General features: G+C 42.2%; 1 protein-coding gene across 10 annotated transcripts in view; it reads right to left on the bottom strand.

Moving 5' to 3' along the window:
* The window catches only part of CASK (calcium/calmodulin dependent serine protein kinase), a 187,283-nt gene extending 170,938 nt beyond the window's left edge, over positions 1-16,345 (bottom strand). For 7 of the 10 annotated variants that reach the window (XM_053936058.1, XM_053936062.1, XM_053936064.1 and 4 more), the window contains exon 1: positions 16,096-16,344. In XM_053936058.1, coding sequence (XP_053792033.1) covers positions 16,096-16,154 — 59 coding nt within the window. In that variant the 5' untranslated portion in view covers positions 16,155-16,344. Of the gene's footprint in view, positions 1-16,095 lie in introns of all 10 variants that reach the window. The other 3 variants (XM_053936059.1, XM_053936063.1, XM_053936065.1) reach the window with 1 other exon arrangement.
* Positions 16,346-17,515: the final 1,170 nt, after the last annotated feature.

The following is a 17,515-nucleotide window of genomic DNA, read 5'->3' as shown; positions in this document are numbered from 1 at the left end:
AGACACTTATCAGCTTATTATAAAACTCTCTTGGGTAAGCTTAGGCCATATTTCAGAACTGAATGTACTAATTAAAATAAGGACTTGCAGCAGCTCAGCAAGGCTTTCTTTCATCAGTTTGTTAAAGCATTCATTTCAATTCTATCCTACCTTGGAAACAGGAAGAATGATGGTCACAATTACCTGTTTTTTCTCTCCACATTCAAGTGAGAAGCAGCTGAGTAGGTCAAGAGCTGCCCTCTTAACTACCCCTAGTAACGGAGATCCCATTCCTGATTCTCAATGCAAACACATACTACAGACTGAAAGACCCCTTTCCCCATTTTAGGTTGAAGTTCAACTGAAAAGACTAAAGCAATACTGCACACCTCTTGAGACTCAGATCTTGCTTCTTCCCTTCCCTCTGGGTACAGACTTGGAATGTAAAATAAATACAATCTCCTGTATACCTTGGGTCTGCTCTCTCCAAATACCAAGAGGGTGATTCCCACCCCCCAATTTATTACGGAAATCTTACTCAACACCAACTTCTATAGCCAAAACCAGATTGTATGGCCAAAACCAGAATGAGAACAATCCATGAAGGAGTGCTATAAGGTATCTAGAAATCATGTTAGAGAGTTCACAGACGTCACAGCTCAATTGTATGCCCAGGGCCGCAGCACTTGGCTTGAGCCACACTTACAAGATCCACTATGTCCAACTGTTTGCTCATTTAATCTCTTAAGGAGAAAGGACTCCCTTCATATGGCTAGAAAATTCCATCTTTACAAGTCTTGTCCTTCCTACAGGTATCTACCTAAACAAAGCTTTAAAACAATTACTTTATTTTCAAGGGTTTAGTCTAAATGTGACTTCAAATACAAGCTGGAGGAATACTATGCCAGACTAAAAGCATTTAAAAAAAATGTATATTCACAACTGCAACTCCTGATCCTCCTCTACATTTTTTTTTCCTTTGGATCATTCATGAAAGGTGCTGGTCTGGTTCTCAACAAATTAATTTCTACATGTGACACTCAAGGAATAGACAATTGTGTTAACTATGTGATACCCCTCTGTGACAAACCAGATCCCAAGTACCACTAAAGCAGCACTGAAAGGCCCCTTCTCCCACTAATGTTTTCCACCACATGACAACCACATGTAATCAATCCACTGAGAAGCAGAAAATATTTCTCTGGGAGATTAAAAAAAAATAAATTATAATCTGTGCTCTCCTTCCAAAGATACAGACATGCAATCTTCTTTCTGATAAACTGGTGTCCTGGTTTAACTGTTTTCATGGTTTCCACTGCTCCCCAATTCCTATCCAGGTGAAGATTAAAGTTTTAAGAGTAATTGCACTGTAGCCAGAAAACTGGCCAAAGTCCCTGAAGAGAATGACCAAGTGGGAAACTTATGAAAGGGGTGAGGGGAGAGAGATACTTTTTAATCTGTTTTTTTTATCAGTCTAGTTTAGACACCCAAAAGAGCAAGAACATGAACAAATATGAAAAAATAAGGTAGGGGGAAATACATCTCAAGGAACACAGTTCAATAAGATTTTTACAGGTTTTTTAAGAACTTCTTTGTATACATTTTACTACATAAAAAGCTTTGAAAATTAACACTTGCACAGAAACTCCTTTCTAGACAAGATGAAGATAAATTTGAGCTGTGACATTAATACTGTGAATATTTTGTACTACTTGCTGTCAGCATCCTCACAAGGAGATAATTCCCATTTTACAGAATTGCCTATAGAAAGCTGCAAGATTTTCATAACGCTGCATAAACGTTATCAACTGTTTACATAAACTAACATGGACTACAATTTCAATAAACTGTTTTTATGGGAACTGACTATACTTAGAATCCCTTCTACTAGACACCTTTTCTCAAGAATTTACATCAAGAAATCATTTTAACCAGTAAAAGAGCATAAGCTAATAATTTTTAATTAGCAACTCACCTTCAACATAATACTGAGAAGCTGAACACAACCCTTTTTTCAGTCCACTCTGAATATCACCAAACACTCATAAACACACAGAGAATTTTGGACACTGGATCGTTCCAAACCATACTACCATATTTACCTTGTTGATTACTAACAGTGAACAATAGCCCTTCCCAACCTACCTGCTAAAAAGGAGGAGTAACATAAAACATGTTCTACTGAGAAACAGGACTAGGGAGGACTGTGAAAACATCTGGAACTACTTGGGGAACAAAACAACAACCACAAAAAGAGAGGTTCCTTTCACATCAGATCCACACTGTCCTCCTTCTCACTCTTACTGCATGCAGTATGCCAGGATCAACAATTTGCTCCTGATCCTGGCTATAACAATTCAGCTCCCATCCATTAAAGCAGACAAAAAAAAAAAATAGGTTTTGCATGTTTTGCAGGGTCTTAACTCGAAACAAGTGAAATACTTAACTAGCATTCAGTCAAATGTGATTTTGGACTTAGCACACCTCTGTGCATTTGAGCCACTCGAAGGAATGCTGATTTTGCACATCATTAAAGAACAGCATATTTTCTGAAGCTTTATAAACAACACAATTCCAAAGAGCATTTAAACTGATAGAAGATCATATTTATTTTTGCTAGAAGTGAAGGAGAATAGGCAAAAAAAAATTGAAGCATTTTACCAGCCCATTTACATGTGGATACATTTGAATAAACCCAACCCAACATACAGTGTTGATATCATCTCTGACATACTAACAGGGGAGGATCACACACCCCTTCAAATGAGTCTATTGGTGTAACATCTTCCACAAAATATGAACCCCTACACAAGACATCAGACCTTGGAGATACAATTTTCTCCTTCCTCTTGGAGATTTGTATTTCTGGAAGTTCTTTAATGTGAGCAGTAGGTATGTAACTTTTCCTGAGATTTCAGGAGTTATCCTGTAAGACAGTATCAGCCTAAAGAAAGCAGCAAGGAAAAATTTAAAAAAGCAGCATTTTTAATCATTTTTTGAGGACCACCCCCCACTCCCTGCTAAATCACAGAGATTAGATAAAGTAGAAAATGTGAAAAGTACAAAAAGCACGTTCTGCTAGTTAAGAGTATACAGGAAAGAGTGGAGCAGGTTTGTACTTATTAAGTATAAAACACTTGTTTTATAAGTCTTGTTGCTGAAAACCCATATTTTCCCAGAAACTGATTGGGTAGAGAAGCATGGTTGCTAAGACAAGTAGGCCAAGATCTTATTTCCCCCTGGTGAGAAGAGATCAGATAAACTTCCTTCTTCCACACATGCTCACAGGAACACAATTCCACTGCAGTGAACCACCTTTCTTCCTTGAATTCTAGGCAGAAGCAGTGAAACCACACAACTTTACTTTTTCCATGCTCCAGAGGCAAAGTCAACCTGCAAAAAGAAAAGCACTTTCCTCTACAGCTATTACAGGGGAAAAAACCCAACCCAACTAACCAAAAAAAAAAAAAAAAAAAAAAAAAAAAAAAGAAAAAAAAAAGTCACATTAAATATCTGAACTGTCATCAGGACTTTGAGACAGTAACAGAACAGGTTACCCTGTACCACTCCCTCTACAGAAAACAAACACAGGTCTCAACACTACAGTCTCAGCTGGCTGCAGATTCAAAGATAAAACTGTAAAATGATGACACTTTTTCAAAGGTTCTTGTAACTCTGAGAAACCTTTTGTTAGCTCAGGTGAAACACTGAAACTGCAGTTAGATTTTGCAGCAAGCCAGTTTCCATGGGAGCAAAATTCTGACTGACAGCCATCCTACAATCTGCTGGGAGCCCAGTGAATCTGAAGAACACTGAAGGAGATCTCAGTCTAAGCCAGAATACACCATGTGTAACTTCATATACAAGTTAGGAAAAGTTGTTAGTTGATAGGATAAGAAATGTACGTCAAAGCAGGGAAAAAAAATCCGGAATGAAACTTTGGCAGAGCTACCGAGGAATGACACATTACAAAAGAAATGCAAAAAGAATAAAAACTGCCAAAGAAACATTTAAGAACCATTCAGGTATATTGACACTCAAACTGGAAGTAAAATGCTGGTACTGAAGAGACCAGCAAAACCCAAACTGTTCCATATTCAATAACCAGCCAACAGAATAGACTGTCTTTAGTACAGTAAAGACAGTAACAGGAGCATAACTTACAAATTTTAACAGCCAAAATGAGACCTAAAAATGTAGGAGGTTGTCTTATTAACTACAGCTGTATCTGAAGGTGAAACAAAGAAGAATACAAGATATTAAGAATACAAGATATTTCTCCTTAGAAAAACTCCCTAATGTATTCTCAGGGGAAAAAAACACAGGGGACAGCTATCTTCCTCACTGATACAAGCTTTAGAAAACAAATTCTTCTAACAGCAGTCATGAAATCCAGCCAAAATCTGTCTTTTTAAGAATACAGATGAAAATGCAGGACCAAATAGCAGCTCAAGATAAATTTCATCAAGAAACTAGAGATGGCAGCAGTGTCTCAAGCTAGCATCTGAGTGTAAGAGGAAAAGTTAAATGAAAAGGAAAGTTCTGAGTAATTCTTACAGCTTTGTCCAAACAAAGCTGTAAACATTTCAAGATGCTTTTTCTTTTTTTTTTCCTTTTTCAAACAGTGACAAAAAAAGAAAAACCTATCAGTAAGAACAGCTACAAACCACTGTAAGGCTCTATTTTTAAATGCAGAAACTTCACAGATCAATTTTTATCACATCTGAGAAAAAGAATTTTAAAGCAGCTTTCACACATGTTTAAATTCTAACATTCATCAATATTCTCACGAGTCACCGCTGATTTCTGAATGTTCCAGCCATACATTTGAAATCACATCTCAGGAAGGTATTATTCTTACACTCTTCCTTGTCTTTGCAACTTTAACAAATATTGAGAAGCTGGACATAGTCTGGGTGGGTTTTGAGAAGAGAATTTCCCAAATTAGTTTTCTGGAACACTTTAAATTTTTAAAAAATACGTTAGCAATATGAGAAACTAAGTCCCATTCTGAAATACAATCAATATTCAGGGAAAGAATCACAGAAGTTTCACAGAGTGACCTCATCTTTCTTTTAACTGCATCCCTGAGAATAATTTCAGGTTATACTTTTGAATTTGCTGTTTAACACAACACCTAAAGGATCCTGGATATTGAAAAGCACCATTTCAAGAGACATTCTAACTCACCAGCATGGAGAATACCCAAACCAACAGTTCTGCTGTGGATTTTGCCTGGCTGCTCCCTGGGACATGTTCTCAGAACTTGTCAGCCCATGTCACTGCAGCGGCAGCTGCTACTCATCAGTGCTTGGAGCGATCCTCCTGAAGTCAGGTCACTGAAAATCCTTCCCTAGCACACAGTGCCTGCAAAAGCACTCACCAGGCTAGAAGATATGGGAATCAAAGGTATTCTTAACACTCTCAGCTGATGTTTTATGGAATCATTTAAAAGCCACCAGATCCACAAGGAAGGGAAACGAAGCATCCATGATGATCATCTTCACAAAGCAAAAATCCGATTCCCATCCCTGTTCTGATAAAGTTTTAAGTATTTCAAACACACAACACAAAACAACTCTACAGTCAGCAATCTATTTGAAAACATCTCTTATCAACACAGCAAACAGACAACTCGAACTTTTGACAACTTTAAGAATCCAAGTAAGAAGATTCATCTGCAAGAGCTGAGAAAGTATCCTCAAAGTGTCTCTCAATGGCAGCTATGAAGTTTTGAATACTTTACAATTACAAGTGCCTGCAGCTGATAAAAAAATTGACACACTTGAGATCTAAGATTAGGGAAAGAACTTCTGATATTTTAAGCACCCTGTTTACTTTATGCTTTTAAAGATAATTGAACCTTAAGGGCTGAACATCCGAGAAACTCGGCCAACAGATAACCGCTTTTTCCAGAAAGGAAAAAGTAAGAAAAATAATCTTAATCTAATAGCTCTAACTGAGCAAAACAGTTCTGTCTGACCTTCAGTTTTGAAAGCCCCTTTTGTTTCTTTTATATCTGTAGTGCTGAAAGTCTGAAATTAAGATACTTGCACAAACACACTAAGATAGAGGTTACTTCTAGTTTGTGGGGCTGTAGAAAGGAAAACAGTTTTCTGTAAATGAAAGTTGGTACTTTTCAATCTAAACTTGATCTAGATGCACTAACACAGAACTTTTCCTAAAAAGACCTGAAACAAAACCCCAAACAAAAAAACCCAATAAAACAAATAGACAGAAAGACAGAAGTCAATGCAATACCTTTTACATTTAAGTTTAGAGCAAAACAAAATCTGAAAATAGGTGGCTTGGGAAAACTTTGGGTTTGAATTTCTTCAGCATTCCTAAATATGCTATCAGAGCTTTTGCACACAATCACACCAGAACCAGAAGTAACAGATTTGGTTTCTATAAAGCTTAGAATTACTCCTAAAAATCAAAGCATACTTGCTGTTCAGAGTACACTCAACTGTGAACATTTTAAGTTCTGAAGAACCCAGCAAGGCACATGCACATTTAGATTTGAAGAACATCTAACCATGTCAGAAGCTAATATTCTTCAAAGAATTAATTCAAATATTCAACAAATAAAAATTCCAGACTTAGTTGCTTTCATAATTTTAATTGGCTGTGTCACCAATTAAAATCCTCAATGAAGTGAGGTCTTGATGTAAAGTTAATGCTTGGTTTTAATTACAGGGAACGTCTATATGTATAGGAAGAAGGAAAAAACAAATTAAGGCCATAAAAACAACTCATTTTTTTTGTATGTGTTAATAATTGCATGTTAATTTGGAACATTTCTTTTCCCCTCAAAAAAGTAATCTGTTTCCCTTTTTTCTTGTCCTTTCCTTACCATTGTCTGGATTACTGCAGAAAAGGGTTTGGAAGCTAACTTCCTGATTATACAAAAAAAGCCAAACATGCTTTAAAAAAAAAAACTAACAAAGCATTTTATGATATGATCTTAGTAATTCACTGTTGCCAAAGGTGAGAAGAGGGGAGAGGTGCCTGCACACTGTATCTCTCTCCATCCCTGAGTCTTCTACCTTGAGCAAGCCCTAACTGCACTGTAGGTCTGGTCAAGCCAGTGAAAACAGCAGAAAAACTGCAGCAAGTGAGTATTTCTGTAGTGCACCTGGCTCATACAGGTCAGGTGAATATGGAGTTGGCAAAGGGGAAGGGTGGATCACTTCTGGCACTAAAGAGAGCAAGATCTCTGAGAGCAATGCCTCCTTCTTCCAGCAGCAGCAAACTTAATTCAGCTCCTCACATACTCCTCACACAGGGCACAAAGAGGAGAAAGGCCACTACTGCCATGTTTATACAACCTCCAGCACAGCTACAAACTTGTCACAGCTCTCCTTCACCAATCATGATATATTTACTGAGGCTGCAGGATCACAAAGGTGCTGGATTTCACCTCAATTCCCACCCTGGTTCCTGCTCTGCATGCAGCCAGACAAGTGCTGAGCAGACAGGTCTCTTCTCTAAACCCAACCTATCGGCTGCTGCTGCACTCAAGTTCAACCATGACAAACAGAAAGAGCTCCACAAAGCTCTTTTCTAGGAAAAATTACTATATTGGCTCACTATTGATATAGAAAAGATCCTATCACTTAGTACATAATTCGCTGAATTGTTTGTCATCTTCACAGGCTACCCTCACTCCCACCTCCTCTATCATCTTCTCCTAACCAGAAGGAGGCGGGTGGAGGAGTGGTTTGAAGAAGGGAGATAAGATTACCTCGCTTGCTCCTTCACTATCCCTTCCATTTACAGGTGTATTGATCCCTCTAATTGAGTGTAAATGAGTGCTTTCCCACGGTTCAGAACTGTTCCCCTCTGTTCAGTATCAGGAGCAACATCTGGAGCCAAAAAAAAAAAAAAAAAAAAAAAAAAAAAGAGAAAGTGGGCAGCTGACAACTCCATTTGGACTCTCAGGGTTTCCCTGGAGCAGTGTGGAAGTAAAACAGTAACACACTCTGCCTTCTCTAAGCTGGAACATTAAGGACACAGCCAAAGGTTTCACTTGTAGACCCTCTCCCCAAAATGAAAGTGGGAGAAAAAAGAAGATAGAGGAACATACCTAAATTCTGAGATGGTCAGGACAAGCTGAACTTTCTTTTTTTTTTGGTGGTGTTATATTGTTATATCTACTTCACAGACCCACATAACTAGACACCTAGAAAAAGATTCCATGAAGTTCATAGTATCTTAAAGACTGAAAGATCTGAAAAGCCTCAACCTCTCTACAGTTAAGACTTCCTTCCTTACTCCTAGTGCTCTTTTCCCAAAAGTCAGCTACCTTCCAAACTCTGGTAACTGAATTTACATGAAGTCATGAGTTACCCTAGAATAATGTGTTCCTAGGAAAGGCACACTTTGAAATTCTAAGGGTTTCTTAATCTCAGCTGCAACAGAACTGACACTTTGATAAGATAAAACTAGTTTTGCAACTTGCCTTAAAGTGCTTCCAAACAACTGAACAGAACACATTTTGAACCACTGTAAATGCCTGCACACTCCAGCTTTTACTTCTAAAAAAACTGTTCAGAGGAAAGTTTTGTACAACTTTCTTAGTTCACATATCCTAGGAAATTTACTCAATACTAAAAGCTAGGAATAACTGCTTATGTCCACATAATCCAGAAAAGAAAATGGAGATGTTAGTTAAAAATGAAATCAGAGTAGCTGCAAGCAGTGACCTCCCATTGGGTAACCAAAGAAACAGGTGAAGGAGCCAAGTAAAAATCTATTAAACCAAATGCTACTTAGAATCCCTGGTGGAAGGCAAATATTCAGTATTTCTTAAACAGACAATGGACTTTTTGAGTTTGTAAGAACTATGCATCAACTACAAATGTCTTCAGGTGCTGAAAATATGTTCTAACTCCTGACTTCTGAAAAAGTTAAGTCAATACAGAAATTGGCAAAATATTGATAACACAAGAATTCTGACAAATGCTAAGCCTGGAAGGAAAGCACAGCCCCACTGCACCTCGAACACTGCAACCAAAGACAGAAGGCATGGACTAAATTTCTGGCTATCCCTTCTTATCCTATTCTAGGAAAAAAGTGATGAAAGAGCAAAGCACTTGTTAACCAAGGTACATTCAATTCTGTCCTGTGAGAATACATTAGGCAATAGCCCTCAGTTCTTCTAGTCCTAAATTTATCCTGTAAAAGTTTTTTAGTAATATCTCTGGAAAGACTTTGCTTCTCATATAATCTGAAGCGAAAAAATAAACCCTTATTACAATGTAAAGGTCTTTTATGGCCAAGCTCCAAAAATTATTTGAACCTTATTTCACTGTTATCACCTCCAAAAAAAGATACTGGTAAAAGGGAGCTTAAATACCCAGTAACACAAAGGTAACTGAAATGCCACAGTTTTGGTGCGCACTGCTGTTTCCAACAAGGGCAGCATTCCTTGGACCAACAGACACCTCCCAAGGAACACTGTAACCCATTCTGAATGCAGCACAAGTTTATGAAGAGAAGGTACTAACTTGGCACACAAAACACAGTTCAGTTTACAGCTATGCTGAACTTAAGGCACTCTCTTCCCATGCTTTAGATGCATTACCAAGGTATCCTCTTACACACTTACCTGATGTAGGCAAAGAAAAATAAAAGTTTCTTGGGGTTCTTTTGGTGGGAATAGCTGATGACTACACTATCTCAAGAGGCAAGTCTAATTTTTGTAACAGGTAGGGATGATTGTTCTGGCCATGCCAATAGTCACGCTGTATATTAAAAAAAAAAGTACTCCATTCATGAGAGTTATTTTTATCAACTCCACAATTCGGCACAAAATACCTACTTATAACAACCACTCATTTCTGGAGTCATCCTTCTTTAGATGACACATTTAATATGACTACAAGTTTCTGAGAAGTGATCTTTGGAAACATCATACTGAGGTTAATAATGCTTGATTACCTTTCATAGCAGTGACATCTGTATAAAAGATTATAGAAAAGCACAGTGTATCAGACAGAGGGTTAAGTAGGTGAGTGGTTGTTGACATAAAATGTGTCTCTCTTCTTACCCTAATATTTCTTTATCCTGGAGCATTTTATCTTAAGTATTGTATTTGAATTGAAATTCAAAAGATTGAATCAGGAATCACTTGAGTCCTGCCTATTTTTCTGAAGCTTCATACTATTTTAATAAAAAGATCAAATTCCTAACTTAGCAAATCTTCAAGTCAAGGTCAGTTTTTTCATCCCACAACTTCTCACAGACATCTGATCCAGAATCTCAGTAGTGAACTGGTCTAAATCTTCAAACTTTCAGGCTGAAATTACACAGGACTAGTCTGCTCAGATTTGCTCATTTTCGACACTTCCTCCTCTCAGGTTTTTAAACACATAAACATATTTGCAAAGCCCCTGCACAATCTTTCTAGGTTTGTATCTTCCCAGATCAAGTTCCTTCAAACTCCCCTCTTAAGCAAGCCTTAACTTCCTGATCACTACAGCTGTCTTGTTCACATCATAAGAATCACAGAATCATTAATGTTGGAAAAACACCCCCAAGATCATCGACTCCAACCTCTCACCACCCTGTCAACTCAACCATGGATGGCACTGAGTGCCACATCTAGTCATCTCATGAGCAGCTCCAGGGATGGTGACTCCTCCACCCCCCTGGCCAGGTCATTCCAATGCTTAGCAACCCTTTCCATGAAGGAATTCTTCCTCAAGAAGGATGTACACAAGAATGCTGCTGGTTATCAATATTAGAAAAAGCCATACAAATAGAGAGTAGTGGTTGGAATGTTGTACTCTGCAACCAAGTCTGTTCATTCTATTCTGTGTTCAGCTGCTTCTCTCAATTAGGCAAAGAGTCTCTTAAGTAGAAACGGTTCACTGCTACAGGTAAAATCCATAGTAGAATAACTTAGCTAAGGATATACTCTAGCAATTTTACTCACAAATAATCAACCACTATTTTCCTGAAGAAATGCATGTTATGCCCTCATGCTTAAATCAAATATTTATCATAATCTGTTACTCTTAGGTACTGTAACAGAGACAACAGCCAAGAATGTCTTATTAGAAGAGAGTTTCAAACAGCACAAAAAACCTCAAAAGCTAAACTTGACAAATCAGTTGCCATATTCCCAAGAAGTTCCCTTCCCTTCCCCCGCCTTTACAAACAGTGAGTACATACAACAGTTGTTTCACATTTCCATTTGATTTGTCATTAATTACACACATCAGTTATATGCATTGGTTTTACAGAACATGCAAAATCTCAACAGTACTACAGTAAAAGAATGTTTGAGAGTCAACAGCATTCTAACTCCTGTGAGTGAAGATGGAGGCAATAAAGAAAAACAATACCACTGATACCATCCAAATACCTCTACATAGTTTTGTTACCACAATAATTACAATTATTAAAAGTTTTAAGTATTTATTGGTCAAGAATCCACGAGCTCTGTCATCCTCTTCCTTGAACACTCCCAGATCGAGGCATAAATCTAAAACACCTCTAACTCCAGGTAAGAGCTTAGGATGGAATTGCAACTACCACCCATTGTCTGATTTCAGTGGGCTAGAAGCCTTCAAATTTTAATGAAAAAAAAACAACCAATCAAACCCTGTCCCACGACTTTGCATCCCCAGCTCAGTGGTGTTCCAGCAGTGTTGGCAGTCTGGAAAGGAGAAGGGAGAAGGGAGCAATGCCTGCTGGCTCTTGCCCTTTAACTACTCTTTACTAGATGGAAGAGCCCAAGCAGAGAGATTCATCCCATCACAGAGCAAAGAGGGATGAAAACAAACTAAAATCCTTTCACGTGCAGTGCAGAAGAGGATTAGCCCTAACCAAGTTTGCAGAGAACGTCCTGGAAGCTCTGACAGCATTAGCACCAAACATCATGCTATCCTTGGGTACTGGAAATGCCAACAACTGCACCACTACACACTGATGACGGCATATATGGCCCACAAACAGAAGAAAAAAATTACAGAAATGTACCATTTCAGTGACTATTAATATTACAGAACAGGTAAGGCTGGAAGGGACCACTGTGGGTCATCTGGTCCCACCTCCCTGCTCAAGCAGGGTCATCCCAGAGCACATGGCCCAGGATTGTCTCCATATGGTTCTGGGATATCTCCAGTGAGGGAGACTCCAGGCCCTCTCTGGACAATCAGTTCCTGTGCTCGGTCACTGCACAGGAAAGTAATTCTTCCTCATGTTCAGGTGGAACTTCCTGGCCATCAGTTCCTGTCCCATTGCTGGACCCCACGGAGCAGAGCCTGGTCCATCCCCTGACCCTCCCTGCAGACACAGGCAGACAGGGATGAGGGCCCCTCTCTGCCCTCTCTTCTCGAGGCTGGACAGGCCCAGCTCCCTCAGCCTTTCCTCACTGAGATGCTCCAGTCCCTCCATCATCTTTGTCACCCTCCACTGGATCTGCTCCAGCTCCGTGTCTGTGCTGTCCTGAGGAGCCCAGAGCTGGGCACAGCACCCCAGGTGATCCTCACAGGGCTCAGCAGAGGGGCAGGATGCACTCCAGGATTAATGACTTGAATTGTGACCAAAGCCCTTTTAAACACAAATAAATGTCTATCATCTTTACCCCATTGCATTTATTTGGAGAAATTTTAAGCAAGTCCTACTGTTAGAAAGGTCAGACAATCTTTATGGTTCTCCTCTAATGCTAACATAAACTGATATGGATCTTAAGAGGTACAGAAACGTAAAACTAGATAATTTAAAATAAAGTCCTTGCAGAACAAGGCTCTATCATAAAACCCTTGCCTCACTCTTCTAGATTCAACACCTACTGAAGACAGGCATTCTCTCTCTGGCATAAAGAAAACTCCTGCTATGTGTATGTGGAGCTAGAACAGTCTGCACCTCGGATGAGTAGCCAAGATGCTTCAATTTTACACCTACTACGTTTTATAAATTACTCAAAGCATTTTGAATGAAAATTCTAATAAAAAATAAACATAAACAAGTACACTTAGCACTACTATCTGTGAGCTGTCAATCAAACACATGATCTGATCTACATAGGAGCAGCCTTAAAGATTTCAGACTGTGTACTTCTCAACCTGTACACAGGGAGAATCTCTTCAGAGTCACCTGGAAACAAGTTAGAAAAAAAATGGCACACTTGTATTTTTCATCACTCTCACTTATCCTGAGGTATGTTAACACATTTTTGAAGGCTAATAAAGAAATCCCCAATTTATTTCTTGTTGAAGAATGTTTGTGTCAGCCAAGCTGAAGAGAGAGTAACCTCAAACATAACACATTTGGTTAAGTAAAAATACATTACTAATGTCAGTGTCATAAATGCCACTTTAAAAAGTTCAATGAGAAACTGGGATTGTTATTCCAATTTGTATTTTCATATAGCTTTCAGCAATGGAAAGGTATACTAGAAATATATGCAAAATAAGATTTCCCCTAACATTTTTTTTCTAATAAAAACATGAACTAGAATTTCTCTCTATCCCTTCTGGCCTTTCTTTCCACCCACACCCCTTAAAATGAAAAATGCATGCTTGCAGAACTTAAACACTCTAAATGTCACATAATAAACAGTTTATCATTGTCATTCCCATCAATTCATTCATATACTATTACCCTGTAATTGTTCCTCACCAAAAGCTATTATTGCTGCATTTACTCAAAGTCAGTCTTATCAGTTTATTGTATTTAGAAGTGTTTAAAGCTTATCCTAAAGATCAGAATATGCCTCAACAAACTGTCTACTGTCAGCCAAGAAAGTATCTCCTGATTTCTCTAGCAAATTGTATGGGAACTTCGACTAAACACTCAGACATTTTACAGGCAAAGACCTCTTTCCCACACCCTTTATGAAACTACCTTTTACTACCTTAAGTGACAGTGGTAACTACCTATTTAGGAAAGAAAAATTACACATTTTAGTATTTCATGTGTCCGAAATGCAAATCAGAGCCAGATGTGCTAGTGGCAAGAACTAAATCACTGTACCAATCAACAACAAATCCCAGGGACATGCAGACGTTTAGTGTATGTTTCACTGAAAGATGTTTGGTTAGATGTATATGTAGCAATTCATGTAGCAGATTTACAGCAGCTTTCCTGAAGTATCTTATGGACAGGCAAGGTGGTACCGAGAATCTGTAAGCTAAATAAAGATGCTACACCTCTGGTCCCCTGGAATTTACCTGTGTAGCATTGCAAAGAAACAGGAATACCATTCATAAATTGTACATGAAAGCTGTGTGTTTATATTTTAAATGTTTGGGTTTTTTTAAAGGACAGACTTGACATCTGTGCGGAAAAACCTGAGTAATCACAACCAGCTATCAGCCCTTCACACCACCACTGCTGCTATTTTCAGTGATACACCCTGTTTTTGCTACAGTGTTCTTGGCATCATCATGCTGCTGTGATTCAATATTTATCTGTTAGATCTAGTTACATCACAACACTCTCTACACTACCTAAATCGCGTCTGGAACTTCTGCAGCTAACACCTAATCCACCGGTTTTCAGCTCTGGCTTCGAAATTCTCCAGCCTCGGAACAAAAAGTCAGTGGAGATGTGCAAACATCTGGCCCCCTGTGAATCGATCATCCATCCTCTGAAAGGGTGTGCGGTCATGCATAAGCACTGCACCTTCCTCCTAATGGCAAGCGGGCAGGAACAAAACCGAGTGTGAACTGCAGTGGTTAGCATAAAACCACTTGTGAAAGGAGCGTGCCAAAAATTGTATTCAAAACACTTTAACAACAAGAGTTTTGCTCCTACGGAAGCTCCTCAACAGCATCAAGTCAAAGCAATCATATACCATTTATGATGGCAAACAAGGCCCTTGGAGCTTAATATTTTTAAAAGTTGTGGTAGGAGCAAGGTGGTAGTGTCTTGTGAAACAACAGAACTGAGTGCTGAAACTTCTGCTGACAACAAAGCCACCTGCTATGTCCAAGACCAGCATTTCAGTATAATCCCGAGAAAAGATTAATTCTAGAATATTTTTAGCTCTGGCTTTGAAAGCAGACAGCACTCCATATACACTGAAAAGCATCAGGGCGGAGAGCGGGCAAGAGAATACATGCAGGAAACATTCTTTGTTTATAACCAAAACACGGTCAATTATTCTCATAAAATCCATTGTCACGAAGAAAAAACTCCAAGCACACTGAACAGTGTCACTACTAAGGCTTGCAGAGCAATCTCAGCTTTGGAATCAGACACACAGAAAATTAGGCAGTCTCAGTATCACTGTATCTTTCCTGTCCTTTTTGCAACACAGACGCAACTAGAGAAAATAAATGAAAGACGATGAAGAAATAAAGAATGCATTTTAAAATTGAGCAGTCACAGAAATACGGGGGAGGGGAGAATGGGGTTCAGGTTTAAATCTTTGTCACCATCTGATTTGGGGGAGTCTCTGCATTTTCTTGGTGACTCGAATTGTCATTTTCATCCAACAGTGGTAACCAGAAACAGCAGCTGGGGAACGCCAGCCACTGCCTCAACTCCCAGGTTTCTTACAAGCCTCGAGCATCGGTTTAACAGCAGTTGCATAATAAGACTCAAAAGGCCAAGCACTCCTCCTGCCTTGTACATCTCCATTTCCACACGAACCAGAGTGATGGATCTGCACGAGAACCGAGCGCTACCCGAGCGCCACTACCAAGCTGGTTATTATGCAGCAAAGAAGAGGAAAACCCAACACCTGGCGCACAAATATGCAGACACCCAGTGAATAGGTGGATCTACAGAGAGCTGTCTTCCCTTTCCCTTCCCCAAGAGGCAATCCTTGATGGGTGTGCCAGGAATGGGATATCGGGGGGGAGGAGAAGAAAAGGGGTGGGAAGTGGTTGCCGCTTGCTGCAGCCAGGCTGAGCGATGGCGAGGTGGTTAATCATGGTGGCTGAGGAAACATGGGGTCACTTCTCCCCCTTCCGCCTCCCGTGTGACGAGGACGGTGGGCACCGGCCACTGGGGGAACCCGGACCCCGCACGGACCCGCCGGCGGCGACTCAGGTGGGTCCCGGGCGGAGCATCCCCGTGCCCGGTGCGGGCGGGGGGCGCGGGGCAGCGCTCCCCCCGCCCAGCCCAGCCCTGCCCGCTCCCCGCCGCACTCACTTGCCGATCACCTCGCAGAGCTCGTACACGTCCTCGAACAGCACGTCGTCGTCGGCCATGGTCCGGGCGGGGGGGCTCAGCCCGAGAGGCGGCGGCCCCGGGGACGCCCGGCTCCCCCTCCGCTCAGCGCCCACCGCCACCACGGTAAATCCCGGCCGCTCCCAGCGCCGCCCGCCCGCCCGGGGCTCCCGCGGCCGCGCCGGGACTCCCCGCTCCTGCCGCTCCTCCTCCGCCTCCTGCCGCGGCCGCCGCCGCTCCCCGCGCGTGTCGCACCCCCCGCGCCCCCGCCTCCCACCCCCCTCCCGCCCCCTCCCTCCCGCGCTCAGCCGCGGCTCCCGGCGGGCGGCTCCGGCTCAGCGGGGCGGCGCGGGAGCCATGGAGGGGATCGGGGCGGGCGGCAGCGCCGGGTCACTCCCTCGCCGGGCGGGAGCGGGGCGCGCGTTCCCGGGCGGGCGGGAGCGCCGGGAGGGAGGATAATAGTGGGAGGGGGAAGGGCGGGGGGAGCCCAGGCGCGGGCGCTGATTCCGCTCCCGGGCGCGAGGAGGCGGCGGCGGCGGAGAGGCGGCGGTCGCGATAGGCGCTCGCGGTACCGAAGGGCGGGCGGGCGGGCGCGCGCGCGCGCTCGAGCGCTCCCGGTGCCGCCGCCGTCACGCAAACCCGTCACGGGGGCGGGCGCCGCCGGGGGCGCGCGCGCACGCGCGCGGCGGGCCACGCCCCCAACCGCCCGCTCGGGGGGTCCGGGGAGGCGCGAGGGGAGGGGGCTCGCGCAGGCGCGGTGACGTCATGGCGCGGGGAGGGGGGGTGTGTGACGTCATGGCGCGGGGAGGGGGTCGGGGCGCGGGTGCCGCTCGCTCTTATCGCCGCCGCGGCCCTTATCGCCCTTATCGCCATTGTCGCCCCCATCGGCCCCGCGGCTGCAGCACCCCCGGCCGGCACGGGGCGGTCCCGCCGCGCGCCCGCGTTCGCACGAACCGGGCCGTGGCAGCGGAGAACCCCCGTGCGAGCCGGGCTCGTACAGCTTTGCCCGGTGCTTTATTTTTCCTTCTGTGTATTCCAGCGGGATGCGAGTATTTTCTGCAGCAGGAACTGAACCGCCTTTGTTGTCGGGAAAGCCGCTCTTTATCCCTAAGAGTGGTGAATTCACCTTTTGGGAGTGCGCCTCCGGACGCTCCTCCAGCTGTGCGAGTCACCGCTGGCTGGCGTTTCTCGCCGCAGCCGCGTAAAAACAGCGCGCGAGAGACGTCGGGTGAATTTCAGAACACCCGAATGCTTACCCGGTTCATTGTTCCATGGTCTTTAACGTGTTGCACGTGTGTGCTTTTCCAAGTTTTTTGAAAACTTGGCTGGTTTGTGGAAGAAAGCAAAGCTCTCTTGAAGGAACTAGTTGGGAACTCTTGCAGTTTACAAAAGGTATTTATTT

Source organism: Vidua chalybeata, chromosome 2 (genome assembly GCF_026979565.1).
Source record: "Vidua chalybeata isolate OUT-0048 chromosome 2, bVidCha1 merged haplotype, whole genome shotgun sequence".
NCBI classification, from domain to species: Eukaryota; Metazoa; Chordata; class Aves; order Passeriformes; family Viduidae; genus Vidua; species Vidua chalybeata.
This window is presented reverse-complemented; position numbering and strand designations above follow the sequence as displayed.